The sequence below is a fragment of the Parasteatoda tepidariorum genome, chromosome 8 (assembly GCF_043381705.1).
Source record: "Parasteatoda tepidariorum isolate YZ-2023 chromosome 8, CAS_Ptep_4.0, whole genome shotgun sequence".
NCBI lineage: Eukaryota > Metazoa > Arthropoda > Arachnida > Araneae > Theridiidae > Parasteatoda > Parasteatoda tepidariorum.
In genome coordinates, this window is record NC_092211.1 from 37,762,595 (window position 1) to 37,779,153 (window position 16,559).

The 16,559-nt window shown below is 30.6% G+C and overlaps 1 protein-coding gene across 1 annotated transcript; it reads right to left on the reverse strand.

Moving 5' to 3' along the window:
* Positions 1–1,341: 1,341 nt before the first annotated feature.
* LOC107437729 (zinc finger protein 493) lies at positions 1,342–16,548 on the reverse strand. Its single transcript, XM_016049821.4, has 2 exons — positions 15,444–16,548; positions 1,342–5,802 (listed from the first exon to the last, which is right to left on the reverse strand). Exons 1-2 carry the CDS (start codon positions 16,470–16,472, stop codon positions 4,432–4,434), a joined length of 2,400 nt encoding a protein of 799 aa, XP_015905307.2. The 5' UTR covers positions 16,473–16,548; the 3' UTR covers positions 1,342–4,431.
* Between the last annotated feature and the right edge of the window lie 11 nt (positions 16,549–16,559).

Consider the following 16,559-nt stretch of genomic DNA (forward strand, 5'->3'; position numbering starts at 1 on the left):
GTAAAAGCATCAAACGAAGTGTCTTGTTATAAGTCGCTACTCGCCAGGTTGGAATTGTATTAGTCTAGTTCCTTTGGAAATAATTTATATTGTTGTTTTACCGAAGTTTATGAATTTAGTAAGCATATTTAAAACTCAGTTTATTAATTAAACTGAAAGGTAAATGTTATTCCTAGAAAGTGGAAGTAGTTGTGCTTTTTTCATATTATACCCAATCCTTCACCATAGAATCTATATCACCAATCAGGTTCTCACATTTCATTGAAGTAGATCAATGACGCATGATTAAGTGGGAATAGCCCTTAAATGAGATTTAGACAGTATTCCAAAGGGCCAATCACATTGCATGCGAAAAGTTTTTGTGTATGCGTCGGAGTTGCGAACAAGAACATGATTTTAAATTAAATTTACCCACTAAAATCTGACCCCTTCGCAGCTCATAAGCACAAAGTATAAATGATCCCGTACACACCTGCTCCATGTCTAGAACCTTCCTCTTTCTCACTTTTTGATTAATTTAAAATTTACACAACCCGTCTTCTCCATCTGGGGAGAAGTGTTGCCCTTGCCCCTTCCTCTTTTCAGTTGTATAGGAATGTACTACGATATTTTTCCTTTTCCCAATATTTTTCAAATTTAATTGTAAAAAATGTTTTTTTTTTTTTTAAATTTCCATGATTCTTTCTTTAAGAACAATGTTCAATACAGAGTTTCAATTTTTTGTATTAATTAAACACTGTTTACTAGTTTAATTATTACTCATCATTTAGGACGGGGAAGAAAGAAAAGCATAAAAACAATACTCAAAGTACAAAAATGAAAATTCAAAATGTGTCAACTACCTTAAATCTCATACTTGTGGCTCTAAGGCCAAAAGAATAGTTTCGATCCCTGAAAAAACCTGCTGTCAAAGCACAATATATTAGATTCTCATGCCGAAGACGTATGTCTAAGCCCTCTCTTAGGGAATACTAATCAATAGTTAATTCAGTAGAGGAAGAACCTGGTATTTATTTTGTTTTAGTAGACCCCTGGGAAACAATTTACATATTTTTTACAAGAAATCAGATGAAAAAAATTTAAAATATACACAATAATACTCCAATCATTTCTATAAACTATAATCCTGTGACATTTTTATGCAGAATTCTTTCACAGAGCAAAACATTTTCATTATTGAAAATTTAACAAGTTCAAATTTTTTATGTTAGTTTTCCAGACTCATTAGTGATGCACTTTTTTTACAGCAGTCTAATATCAGTACAATTTTTTTTTTTTTAAATCTTTGCTAATCTAACCAATAAAAAAATGTGCAGTTCTTGAATAACTCATTCATTTTAGTTAAAAAGCTTACTAAGTATTTTTTTATTTTTGCAAATGTATGGTAAAAGTATTGCTTATTACACATTTGCCGAATTTATATTTTTTAATATTAATAAAATAGCATTCACATAAGACAATTATCTCTACATGATTATACAGATTATCAAAAATGCTAGCACATTGTTAAACAGCTCACAAAACCTGAGTCAGCACTATGAAATATGAAGAAGGACAAAAAATAAAATAGCTAAAAAAGTATAAAAAATACAAATTATGGAACACAGAAAAAAAATTGTATATCAATTTTTTAAAACTTAAATATACAAATATTTCTAAATTATTCAAAAAAATTTGATATATCAATAAATGATCATTTAGAAATTATAAAATAATAAATTTTTCAACACAAATCTATGTTGCTTGTTACCAGGAGCATGGTCGCACGAAGGGAAGATTATTTGATCAACCAGGGCTGTCAAAAATCTTTTTAATCCACAAGTCTATTCACTAAACTGCTAAATCTTAAAATTAGAAAAATTTGTGATATTTAATGTTTTAAGATTTTTTTTATAGTTAGAAATTAAGAAAATTTAGTCAGTGATCTATATTACTAGTCAGTACACATTTTGTGGTGTGTGTACTTAGGTGTATTCATTTTTTTTAATAGTTAATAAAGTGAATTTAAACAAGAAATTACAATACACAGATGTAATGTCACAACTGTGATCAAGCATACCAATTCAAAACCAAAAAATAAAGCAGCATACTTTGCTTTCTAAAGGGACGACTGATGATTATTTAATGGGGGTCCCGATTTAATGTTAATATTGAGCTCTGCTTTTATACTATCACAATTATACTTGCAATATATTTGTAGGCGTAACAATGCTTATTATTGTTACAAATAATTTAATTTATCATCGATAATTTTTATTACTTTCAAAACTTCTGCACAAAAAATTTGAAAATGAAATGAATAGGTAACTAAGATCCTATGCATGTTCTTGTCTGTAAACAAATGCTGAAACCCTTAAAAAGAGTTTGTCTAAAGTAAGAACTCCCCTAGTCATTCATCCAAACCCGTGGCGGTAACTATGGTAACAAGATATAACTATTTCAAGTAGAGGTGTAGAATTCTATTTGAGACAAGTTTTGGCTCCGGTCGGCGAGAGAGAGGGAATATTTTTTCCCAGTCTATTGCGTTAACCCTAGAGTGAAGAGAAGCTACTCTCCCTGAAATGCACTATTCTTGTTTTCATAGCAGTAGACGGCCTTAGACTCAGTGGTGGGGGAAGTTTTTACCATAGACAAACTATAGCTTTATCTTTCTAAGGGACTTCTTTTTGTTATAAAAAACTGCAATATAAGATTAAACTTCTTTCTTTCAAATAATTTTTTTTTAATAGTGAGCACTAAACAACTATGTTCTTTGCCTCAAAAGCATTGTTCATTTACAAAACCTGGTAGACTCATGCCGAAGATTCATGGAGTGGGTCACATTCACTCAACAGAGTAGAAACAGAGAAAGAGAGACATACAACCATTGAATTTGCAGTTAGCTAATCTGGCCAGCTCTTTTCAATAATAAATTTTAGCATTTATGAACATTAAGGAAACTTGAACAAGTTAGAAATACAATAGATATTATACTGCTTTTTTCCTCAATAAATATTTAAAAGAAAAATCTATAAATATTAGTCTTTCAGTGAACTGACCGTACAGACAGAGAACACCCAGAAGAACACTGAAGTTCAGCATAACTGGTTGCGGTTAGCAAGTGGGTGGGTGACCACTTTGATCAGCCTGTTTAGGGAGCGAGAGTGGGTGATATCGGTCCTTGTTAAACTGCTTTACCGTTAAGTGTTCGACTTTGTATGCAAGTCGTCAGGCTAGCAAAGCGGAGGAGCCATCCCCTCGGCAGATGATCAAAATTGCTATGGCGTGTCTTCGGATCATCCTCAGGGATGTTTCCCATACTGTTGCCAATAGTCCATCGTGCAGCTCTAAGGCAACATATATAAAGTACCTACCTACCTATAAATAATAATTTTAAAAACTGATAAGATATGGGCAAGCATTATGAGCTTATATTATACTGGGAAAAATTCAAGTTACTAAATGAAGTTCTGATTTTACTGAATTCTTCTTTCCTTGCGTGTCTTATATCGCTATATCGTATTGCGCTCGCTGTCTTTATTTGACGGCTTAAATCAGATTTCTGATGCATCGCCTTGAATGAAAGCCGCTGTATCGTCTTGCCGATATAAGCGTTAAATCGATATGTCTCGATACATCGATACTCGATACCCAGTCCTAATCATAACATCTCTGCTGTTTGTCTCTTCTGTAACCACTTTAAATAAATTTTACGTTATATTTACTATTTTAAATTTGATAAGTATTCATCTTTGGCAGCTGTAAAAGATTTTTTATTAGAGAAAAGTTTATCGACTTAAAGAAATATTTTTTTAACTTTCTGTACATAAAGTGTCTCAATTTACCAAATGTCACAATAAATTACTTGAAATTATTGAATAGTAAAAGTAAGTTAGGATTCACAGTGACCAATTATCTCAGAGACGCTGATCATGGAATCATAATATAATACATAATGATTACTGATACAAACAATTTATAATGAAACACATAACAAGCAATATGTTCAATTAAATTAATTTAACTTTTTACCAGATAAAAAGGTTAATAGATTAATTTGATAATATGGTAGTTCATAATTAAATCAACAGTTATCATTGGTATTAATATTAATAAAAAAAATTATTTAAAGGTTATAGATACGAGAATGATGGTAATTTTGCGTTATGCACTAGACAATAAGATGTTTTAGTCTTTTCACACCTCAGTGTTTGATAGATAATAAAAATTTTACTTTCATGTATGCTTACAATTTATACTAATTGTTTTTCAGTAAATTACCACAGATTAAATCTGTTTTTTTTTTTAAAATCTGGTAAGCATAAGTAGCTACAAATAAAATTAAAATATAAAGTTATAGTAATGATCATAACAATTGTCTTATTGTCAGTAGAACAACAATAGTTTCCCCATGAGCCACTACATCACAATTGGATATAATAAACACTAAAGTTACTTGGAATAAACATTTGAAAGACACCTGTATCTCTGAAATAATCTTGTTAATCTCAATATGTCCAGTTCTGCTGTATTCTGAACTTTTATAAACTTTATATTTTGAGATGAAAAAACTTTATCCCTTTTACTAAGTGCATTTTTTGGTGCTTCGAGACTTTTATATGTTGCTTGATCCACAGTTTCTTCGGCTATATTTTTTTCAGGCACTTTGACTATTTTTATTTTGCAATCTGTGTTTTGATTTTCGGACAATTCAAGTCCCATTTTGCTATCTGTATTGTGTTCTGTAAGTAAAATAGCTTTAATTTTTTCACACCTTTTAGAGTGACGTTTTAGCATTTCCCCTGATTTAAAACGTGTATTACAACCTTCACACATATAAGGTTTTTCCCCCGTGTGCCCTCTTATGTGATACTTTAAGTTAGACAATGTTGCATACTTTTTGTCACACATAGTACAAGCAAATTTTTTCAATCCACTGTGGACAGCCATATGTGCAACTAATGTAGATTTGTTAAGAAAAGATCGAGGACAAATGTCACATTGAAATGACCTGTATTCTTCGTGGATAGCAGCTTTATGTATCTTGACAGAATATTTGGTAGAAAATTTTTTCTTGCAAATATCACAAGGAAAAAGCTCTTTACTAGTAGAGTGGACTGTGCGTTTATGCTTAGATATGTATTCTTTTCTTTTAGAATGTATTCCACATATGTCACATTCAAACCACTTCTGAGCATGAACAACAGAATGGCGTTCGAGGCATCTTGCTGACTTAAATTCCTTTTTACAGACTGTACAAATATGCACAGCACCATCATCACCATTTCTAGATTTATATTTCTCGATTAAATATTCAAATTGTTTAAATTCATCAAATTTTTTATGGTGAGCTAGATATGATTGACAGCTATAATGATATTCAAGCCCACCCTTACGACGAAAATTCTTATTACACATTTCACACTTATAAGGTCTCTCGTCAGTGTGAGTAATCATATGAAGTTTAAGATTAGAAAACATTTTAAAGCTCATTGGGCAAAACTCACATTGAAAAACCTTTTCTAGGGAGGAATATTTACGATGTTTGTATAATCTATCTTTAGATGCAAATTTCATGTTGCAATGATCACAAGAAATAGGTTTTTCATTGGAATGTACACTTCCATGTTTACGAAGATCACTTGATCTTTGAAACCATTTCTGGCATATTCCACAAACGTGGCCTTTAAACGGTATTTCCGCATTTGGAGGACACGGATTTTGAGGCTCCACTATTTTCTTTGCTTCCATCCGTAATGTTTTAAAGCTAATTTTTAATTTAATAACATTAAAATATGTAAAACAAGAGCCGTTGTTTACAACCTATTTCTGTCCCGTCCTAGAATGGTTGAATGAAAACAACGGCTTAACTTGTTGTAACCGTTGGCGCAATACTTTAATTTACTGATCCGGTTCAGCCTTGTCCTCACCTCCGATTGCAGTCAAGAGGAAAAAAACCTGATTGGTAAGTTCTTCACCATAAAATATATATCACCAATCAGATTTTCACATTTCGTTGAAATAGATCAATGGCGCATGATTAAGCGGGAATAGTCCTTAAATGAGATTTGGGCAATATTCAAAAGGGCCAATCACATTGCATGCGAAAAGTTTTTGTGTATACTAATTCGAAATTGCGAGCAAGAACATGATTTGCGTAATAAATTTACCCACTAAATGATCCCGTACACACTTGCTTCATGTCCAGAACCTTCCTCTTTCTCACTTTTTTTTTAAATTTAAAATTTACACAACCGGTCTTTTCCATCTGGGGAGAGTCCCGCAATGGACTGATCGTTAAGACACGGTTCCCAGCAGATCACCGAAGTCAAGCATCACTGGCTGCGNCCGTACACACTTGCTTCATGTCCAGAACCTTCCTCTTTCTCACTTTTTTTTAAATTTAAAATTTACACAACCGGTCTTTTCCATCTGGGGAGAGTACCGCAGTGGACTGATCGTTAAGACACGGTTCCCAGCAGATCACCGAAGTCAAGCACCACTGGCTACGGTCAGTGTGCGGGTGGGTGACCACTTGGATAAGTCTGCGTAGGGACCGAGGGTGTGCGGTATTGGTCCTCGTTAAACTGTGCTACCGTAAAGTCCCGTATGAAAATTTAAGGTATATTTAAGGTTGATTTGAGGTATTTTTGAGGTATTAAGGTTGTTTTGAGGTATATTGAGACGTCGTTGATCATCCTCCGGGATGTTTCCCAGACCGTCGCCAATAGCCCATTGTGCAGCTCTAGTGCGACGTAAATTAACAACAATAACAACAACAACCATCTGGGGAGAAGTGTTGACATTGCTCCTTCCTCTTTTCAGTTGTATAGGAATGAACTACGATATTTTTCCTTTTAATATTTTTCATATTTAATTGTAAAAAATGCTTTTTCATTTAAAGAATTTCCATGATTCTTTCTTTTAGAACAATATTCAATGCAGTTTTCAGTTCCGTATAGTTTCCTAACTTAAGAGATTTTACTCTATTTGAAAATCAAAAAAAAAAAACTAAAGGTACTTTCTTCTCCTATGATAATGGTGAAAGCCTGCGAAGTGTTGCCATAGGTAGAAGGTTCTGCTCTACGCCATCTATAGCCCATTTCAATCGCCAATTATGTTAATGCAGTTTTGAGTTCAAATAGAAATCTTCTGAATTCAGAAAATTTATATTCTGAAATATAAAAATCTTTATCTTTTTCACGTGGGCTCGATAAAATGACATCTAGGTTTGCTGAAAAGCTCTCAGTGTTTGCCACTGTTTTTCTTAACTTCGTTTGCTACCTTATAAAACACTATAGTTAGAGATAATGAGGTTACCCGTGCTTTCACATAACGTTAAAAGCTAGGGAAATTTCCTTCGGTGGTTATTAGATTATATACAGTACCGATCAAAAGTTTAGTCTCACTTGTATTTATTTCAAAAATAGTTAAATATTTCTGACTTATCATACATCAAACATAAACTTCGCAAAACGTTGTTTCCATTTAAAACTGTTAATTATTTTTTCGTTTTATACGTAGTATTATTCTATTCTGTAGTTGATTACGAAATGAACGAAAGTGCATGTAAATATCTATTTTAAAATAGTATAATTTATTAAAAAAAAATTTTAATAATTTTTAGTCTATAAACAATTTACTTTTAATCTTCTCTTGTAAGGTTTCTCATAAGTTAAGTTCATAACACATTTAAAATATTGATATAATAGGTTTCATTTGACAGAATAACTGGTACATATAAAAAACAAAAGTTAACATTATTTTGTACAATTTGTTACAGAAATATGGGTCAAAAACCAGAAATAGGTGTAGTTATTATTGCACTTCATAGAGAGGGCTATTCAGGTAGACAAATCGCCTCTAAAACTAATATTTTCCAGACCAGAGCTTTGCAAAGGAAGAAAGAAACTGGTCAAAATAAGAACCGCCAGCGATCAGGGAGACCTAGGATAACATCCAAAAGTGAGGATAAGTTTATCTGCATTTAAAGTTAGCGGCATCGGACTGAAACAGCAGCAGAAAACCTTGTCAGTAACTACTGTAGAAAGTCGACTTCGTGACTATGGTTTGAAAGTTTGTGCAGCTCCGAGAAAACCTCTTTAAAAAAACATAGTTAAACGACTGAAATGATATAAAATAAACATGTAAACCAGTCTTTAAGACGGTAGTCAAACGTTTCGTTTACTGATCGAGGAATCAAAATTTGAGTTACTTGGAAGCAAATGAAGGCAGTATGTTCGACGTTTAGCTGGTGAACGCATGATAAATCAATGTTTACTACTAACTAGGAAGCATTATAGAAGTTCAGTCATGGTTTGGGGAGTTTTTCCACTGACAAAGTTGGAGATCTTGTAAGAATAGAGAGAATTACGGATAAAAAATATTGTCACACACAGAATATTGCAGCGTTACGCTTTCCCATACATGGCTCCCTCAATCCCAATATATATTGTGGGATTCACTCGATTGAAATACTAGAAAAATGCGATGTACCAATCAAAACAAACTTAGGAAATCTTTATTTAGTTGCTGGAACCAGATTTCAACTAGAACATTGCAAAAACTAATAGAAAGAATGCTAAAAATATGTGCTGCTTTGATTAAGGCTAAAGGATATTTCGAAAAATATAAGATTGGACGAAATTCATAAAATTATAGTTCTTAGCGCATAAGTGTACCTATAATTATCAAAATAAAGTTAATTAGTTGTGATTTTCAATATAAGAACTTAGTTATTTCTTCATTTTTAAAAACTCAAGAGTGTGTCTAAACTTTTAACCGGATTGTATATTTATAAACACTTTCCACCTAACGACTCTTTATAAATGATCAAACTTTCATCTAACAGACTCTTTCTATCTTACTATTTTCAAGTTTTATCAACACAAAATTCCAATTGAAAATAATTTCTTGATGATCATAAATATATATTTTAATATATTTGCGCTAAATAATTTAAATAAATAGCTTTTTCTTTTCCGTTCTTATATCAAACATCTGCTGTTATATTACAATTTCAGCAAAAGGAAATTTCAATTATAAAGTTATAATTTAAATATAATATAAAGTTTTTATTAATTATAATTATTACTATCTTTAATAACTATTTGAAAGCAAGGGAGCCACCGCTTAACAGAACCACATATGATCAAAATTGCGATGGCATATTCCATCACAATTTTGACATCCCTGGGGATTGTCCGAAGACATATGTCTACATAAATCAAATTTAATTTTTATCAATAATCTTTTACAAGAAGTCTTTTAAACACATATTTAAAAAAGAAATAAAAATTTTCTAAAATGTGACACGTATTTGTTTTATAGTATGTCAGAAATGCAATAGAATGGATTTAAGTTCCTTGAAGACATGGAATTTAATTTTAAATATTAGTTGTTTGTTCACTAAATTACAGTGAATTTACATTTTTCTTTCTCTTTTCAATGTACAGTCGGCAAAAAAAAAAAGATATCACCCTGAATAACTTTTGTTCTTATGATCGGATTTTCACGATTTAAGTGTCAATCTTAATGGTTCCTGGGGGTGANTTTCAATGTACCTCTTATTTCACGCTTTTGCGCATAAAATAAACGCTATATGTCTTGTGGCAGATCAATATGTGGTTAAAAGACTTCTTGTAAAAGATTTTTGCAAGAAATTAAATATAAATGGTTCAAGAAAATAAATAAAATTACAAATACATTTATTGGAACATGCCAAATAGTTATTAAAGAGAGCAATAGTTAATTACTACAATACAGGTCGCCTCGTTTACAGACAGGTCGTTCATAAAAAGTCGGTAAGAGTAATATCTGTTTGTTTTTTTTCATGCTGAATCTAATGTAACCTCTGAAGGAGATTTCCTGCACTTTTCGAATTACCAAAGAAGTAGAAACCACACCTGGTGGTTCTTCTACTATTCCTAACTATGGAGGTACCAAAAGCGCCAGTTCTGGATTTTGATTAAAGTGGTAGCATTGTAAAGAGCTTGTCTTGGGAAACGATAATGTCAATGGAACTACTCATCCACGGGCAATAGTTTTTGAGACACTCGCAAATGAAAAAAAGGGCAAATGCATGGGCGAGAACATTGCATCTTAGGATTCATGTTCCATCCAGGTTCTCCAGTACGATAAAAGTGCAAAAGTGGCATTACGAGCCGGGTCCAGAATTCGTATCGACCAGCCATTGTTGGGATTCGAACCCGGTCTCATTGAAAGGCGTACGCTCTATCCCCTAAGCCACCACAGCTCATTTCAATGGGCTTTTGAAACTCTGTTTCAAAAGTTAGCAAGTGTCAAAATAAACACAGCACATCTTGCCCTCCAGATGCAGATATATTTTCGCTGCATTTTTCGAACAGATGTTGTTCTGCTGGTGTGTTCTGAAAATCCACAATATGTTAAATCCTATTGAGAAAAGGATCACAATATTAAAAGACCGACAAACTGACCTTTAGTATGGTTGTTAAAAAAAGCTTTAAAAAACTTTTACCATGAGCTCCACTTTGGAAGAGTGAAGAGAAAATTATAATTGATAATGTGAAAAAGAGAAAAACAAATAAATCTATTCACTATGCAGCTAATATTTTGTATTCTAAATTTAATTGAGTAAATTTAACAAGTAAATCAGACTTCATTCACCAATTGGCAGTATCTGTACAACACATATGTGTTGTACATATATGTGTGTACACATGTGTTATCGATAGAGCTTCCTCTACTGACATATGTCAGTAGAGGAAGCTCTATAGATAACTTGGTGGAATGTAATATGTACCATTGTCAAATTGGCCAAAATTGCACAGATAGAACTAACTATGCCTTTAACAACAGCAGCAACAGAACAAGGTTTTAGTACTTATAACTCAATATATTTGGCTAAAAGAAATAGATTTTTCACCGAAAGGAGTGAAAGTTAGCAATTACAGCACACAATATTAAACTATTAAATTCATTAATAGTTTAATATTGTGTGATGATATTTAACAAAAATAACACAGTTGTGTTTACAAGTATATCTGATTCTGATGTTGAATATGATAGATGTCAACTGATAAAATTAGTTTGTCACCTTCCGAGAATAAAGAATAAACAATTTTTTTCCCCAGTTAGTTTCAATTTTGTGTCTATTTTCTCTAATATAAATTATTTAAAAAAAATTTCATGTTTTTGACTTAAATAAACAACATTCTGTTTTAAATAAATAACCCCAAGAAACTGGAGTGGTAAGATGATTAAAAATTTCATCTGCTTCAAAAATATTTAAATAAGAAAAAACAGTCAACATATTTTAAGGGTATTAAAAAACAGAGATCCATTTTCAAGACTAGCCAGATGTGACTGAAAAAACAGAAACAAAAGCGATTTGAAATATAAAACAAAAAGTTTCTAACGAAAAATGGAAAAAATAAAGATGATAAACAAAACTAGAAAAACCAAAGTAGTCGAGAGAGATAAAGAATGAAAAACAGAGCCAGAATAACTACAGTGCAGAAAACTACTACAGAAAGGGTAATCAGGGTGAAATGCATTTCCCAACAATATAGAGAAGTGGTGAGGAACTAATGTTAACAAAGAAATCAGCATTAAAATGAATGAAACAACATTCCAGAAAATCAAGATGAGTTGATGTAATTGGGAAGGAAAGGAAAAAAATCTCAAATTTTTACTTTAGGAGAATATTCTTGCTAGCCGAAAATATTCTCACCTGAGATATCTAAGCAAAAGTTTCACAACATTAATGCGCAAAATAATTTTTTTCTTTTTTAATATCAGTTTCTTTAAATAAAAAGAAAGATCTAATTGATTGTCTGAAATCTCGTCAGTTTCAAATTTAGCAGAGTAATAATTTTCAAAATAAAATTTCTTAATAAAAACTTATTATTTCTGTAGATTATCTTTAAACAGAATTTAGAAAACTAAAAATAATAACACATAATTTATCTGCAAATATACGCATTTATTTAGGAAAATGAGGATAACATAAAATCAAAATAAATTTTTTTAGGTTATATAGATTTTAAAATTCTGCATAAAACTAAAATATATATTACAATAATTATTTCTGAAAAAAAAAATGGTTAAAAAATTTCACTTTCTTTTATTAAATTTTATTTGTCTTACAATTTGAATTATTCATCAAACAGGTATTGTAAAACAATCATATTTGGTCACTTACTTCCATTTCATTAGCATCTTCAGGGTTTTTCTTCATTCTTCCAGTGTTTTGGATGAAATAGATTTTTTTCAGACAAAATACCAACCCTAATTTAAAATTAGCTCGAAAAAAAAAAAAAGGGATGCATAAATTTTTTTTAATTATAATATATAAATACATATTTTATAGAAAAATTTAGTTTTATTTTAGATATAATTGCAAATTGCCTGTATAACCAATGAGGGAAAAAATTGGAAATAATGTAAAATTATATTTTTAGGTTAAATAGTCAAGCAATAATTCTAGTATGTTTACTTTGCATAATTTATGGTAGTTATAATATAATCTGTGTAATAAAATAGCAGATATATACAAATGAAATTTCCGTTTCAAAAATCACTCCCTTATTTTAAAATCTACTTCTTCAAAATTAATAGAGGAATGTGAAATTATAATTGAAATTGAATGAAATAAAAAATTAATGATTAAATGAAATCATTAGATAAAAATTTGCCTTCGGATTACACTGGTTATATAGCAAGTATAGATATCAGCTCTAGTTAAAAGTAAGAAATCATATCCAATAATTTTGAAGCAACCAGAATTTAATAAATGTTAGACTATATCCACAAGCATTCATATTTAAAATTGATAAAGGTCAACCAGTTTTATCCCAAGGAAATGATTTTTAGAGAAACTTCAGAGGGAGAAATGAGGACTTCATTAATTTGGCTCTGCAGAAAATTAAATCCCTCATAAAATATTGAAATTTGTGCGAAAAAAAATTTCTGTGGAAATTAGCGTAAAAAATGGAAAAATCTGGAGAAAAAAAAGCGGAATTCCGTGGAAGAATCACATCCAAAGTAGTAGGTACAAAGTAGATTCATAATTATAAAAACAATTGACAGTAAAAGCAAGGAATTATAATGAAATAATTCAAAATAACTGATATTGAAATTAATGGGCATAGGTCTCATTCTTCTAGGCAGGATAAACAGGGCGCAGCAACTTGTTGCCCCTGAAGTAAATTATTAGTGCCCTGATGTAATAGACTCCATATCCTTTTTGCCCCTTCTTTCCTTAACTTTTCTTTATTTTTTCCCCAAACTCTACAATGGATTTCTTAAACTTTTGTTATTTTTAACTCTTTTTATTTAGTTTTTCATTGCTGTCTATACCTAGATTTATATGGGAAAGGTAAAATAGCCATGGGCGCCCATAGGCCCCCCCCACTAGATTTTCACTAGAGCCCAATCGAAATAGGACAAAATGAAATTTTGGCATGTATAATTAAAAATGAAATCGATTTAAATTAATTAGTTATTCAGATAATTAAATTAAAAATATATAAATAGATAAAATTTCCTTTCATTAATTTTTTAATTCATTTAGCTATTTGTCGTTTTCTTTCTTGAGCCCCCCCCCCACCTAAACTCAAACATATGGGCGCCATCACACCCCCTTGTTGCACATGTCTTTGAAAGTTTGCAGTTACTTCCACTATCATTAAATCATAATCATTATTAATTATTAAATCATAACTACAGACACTCAAAAACATTCATTTATTATTTTATTAATCTATACATGCATTTTAAATAAATTTTCTCAGCTAATTAGCTCATTAACTCGATATATATGTTAATTTATTAATAAAAATTAGTATTAATATGATTGCTTTGCTACTTTTAGTAAAGTTAAAAAAAAAATTCTTTTACTAATTGACAATGTTATTTAATAGAACGTGCAATGCAAAGCCCAAAGAAAGAATTTATTACCTTTTTAGAATAATAATGCCCCTTTTTTAAACTTTTGCACCCCGCCCTTTTTTCTGCCTAGAATGAGCTCTGTAAGTAAAATGGCATATTAAGGTTGAGCTAAGTTTCTCCACATAAGTTAGAATGTTAATTATCGTGAAGTTAATTAAATACAGAGTCGTATCACACATCGAATTTATTAAATAGAATCCTTTTCCCTTCTACGACTTTTACTTAACTCAGACTTATTATTTTTTTAAGTATTTCATTGTTTTTAGCATTTAAAAACACTGCATTTCAACCTAAGAATTTTTAGAAAGGCGATCCACTCTGCCTGCCCTTTTAACTCTATAAATATGCTCTCTTAGTCCTTTTTTAAAAAAAAATAGACTCCATATCCCTTAAAAACACTGCCTATTTATTCATATTCCATTAAAAAAAATAATTTTTTTAAATAATAATTACAAACTGGTAAAATTATCTGTGTTTATAGGTTTATTTCTGATTAACTATTACAAATATTCACTTTTTTAGGATTATTCTCATCTCCTCAAATTTTTATAAGTTGTTCTTTTCTCAGGGGAGAGATATTAACAACTTTTTTAATGGTTCTAAGTTTTAAAATAATTTTTTTTAATAATTTTGCTGCATAATTAGTTTGTTTATGTTCTACAGGGCTTCATCCTGTCTTTGTGTTGAGTAAGAAATATATGGTGAAATAATTGAAATCTTTGCGTAAGAATGTAGAATGTGTCACTTAAGAGAATGTAGATACTTGACAGGCTTGGCTTACTAGAAATAGAATGGAAAAAACAGTCGCTACTGAAAACAAATGCCCCATTACAAAAACCAATCGGGATCGAGATAACCACAGTATGTTACTTGCAGATATCCCATTCGGAACGCTGTCAGTTATACTTCATGTACATGACAAGTAAATATTATAATTTTTTTATACAGTATAAAATTTAATATAAATAAAAAAATTTCAACAAAATATTAATTTTTTGTATTAAAAGCAGGGTTTACAATGGAATTGCTTATTTGTCTGGTAATTTTTAAAATTTTTTCAGCACTAGTAGCTCTAAAAAATACTGAAATAATAAGTTTTAGTAACAACCAATAAAACTTTATTTATAATTTAAAGATTTTGAATAAGAATAGTATTATCACAATCAGGCATGAAAAATAAAAGCAAATTTGAATAAAAATTATAAAGACACTCTTTCAATTAAATAAATATATTTTACCCTAAAACAATAAATTTTCCTTTGTTTTGTTCATTTATAAACTTTTATTTTGAAGTATAAAACTTCATTCCCTTAACTACAGGCTTCTCCTGAAGCTAAATTTTTTTTTGATGCAGCTTGATCAATAATTTATTTTTTTCTGGCACAGGCAAATCCAAGCCTTCTTTACTACTTGAGTTTTCACTTCCAAGTGCTATTAATCTTAGTTTGCTATCTGGGTTTTTATTTTGAGATAGTATAAATCCGATTTTGCTATCTGTATTTTCATTTTGAGGTAATGCAAGTCTAATTTTAATCTTTGCAGTTTGCTTTGTGTCTGAAATAGTTACTATTTTTTTTACACCATTTAGAGTGATTTTTGAGTATATCATGTCCAGTGAAACATTTATTGCAAACCTCACACACATATGGTTGTTCACCAGTATGGATTCTCATATGATACTTCAAATAATGCAAAGATGTATATCTTTTGTCACACATTGTGCAAGCATGTATTTTCTTTTCAGTGTGACTACTCATATGTGTATCAAGCAAAGATTTGAGTAAAAACACTCGAGGGCAAACTTCACATTTAAAAGAATTGTCTTGTTCATGGATTGCTGCTTTATGCAACTTAACAGAATATTCAGAAGCAAACACTTTGTTACAAATTTCACAAGAAAAAACCTTACATTCATTAGAATGCATTGCACGTTTATGCCTGAGCACTAAATCATTTCTACTAAATTTTAACCCACATATATCACACTCACACTTTTCATTAGCATGGCTACGAGTATGGCGTTTAAGAGTGAATATCGTTTTAAATTGTCTATTACACACTGTACAAATATGTTCTTCACTATCATCTGCAACATTTTCATAATCCTTAACTAGATATTCAAACTGTTTAAACTCTTCGAATTTCCTATGATGCGCTAGATTCGTTTTACTACTATAGTGGTATTTAAGAGCATTTTTACGACGAAAATTTTTATTACACATTTCACATTTATAAGGTTTTACTTTAGTGTGAGTGATCATATGAAGTTTAAGAGTGCAAGAATTTTTAAAGTTCATAGGACAAAACTCGCACTGAAAGGCTTTTTCAAGTGAGACATATTTGCAATGTTGGTATAATCTCTCTTTAGATGCAAATTTTAGGTTGCAATGATCACAAGGTATTAGTTTTTCTGTGGAATGTACACTTCCATGCCTACGCAGATCACATAATCTTCTAAACCATTTTTTGCATATACCACAAACATGACCTTTTTTTACCTTTAACGGTCTTCTTACATCAGAAGAAATTGGATTTTGATGATCTAATGTTTCTTCTATCATGATTCTTAATGTTATAATAGCATTTTAAATTTTAAAAAAATCATAAGTGTACATGATAGATTGTTTACTACCTTTTCAATGAAAGGC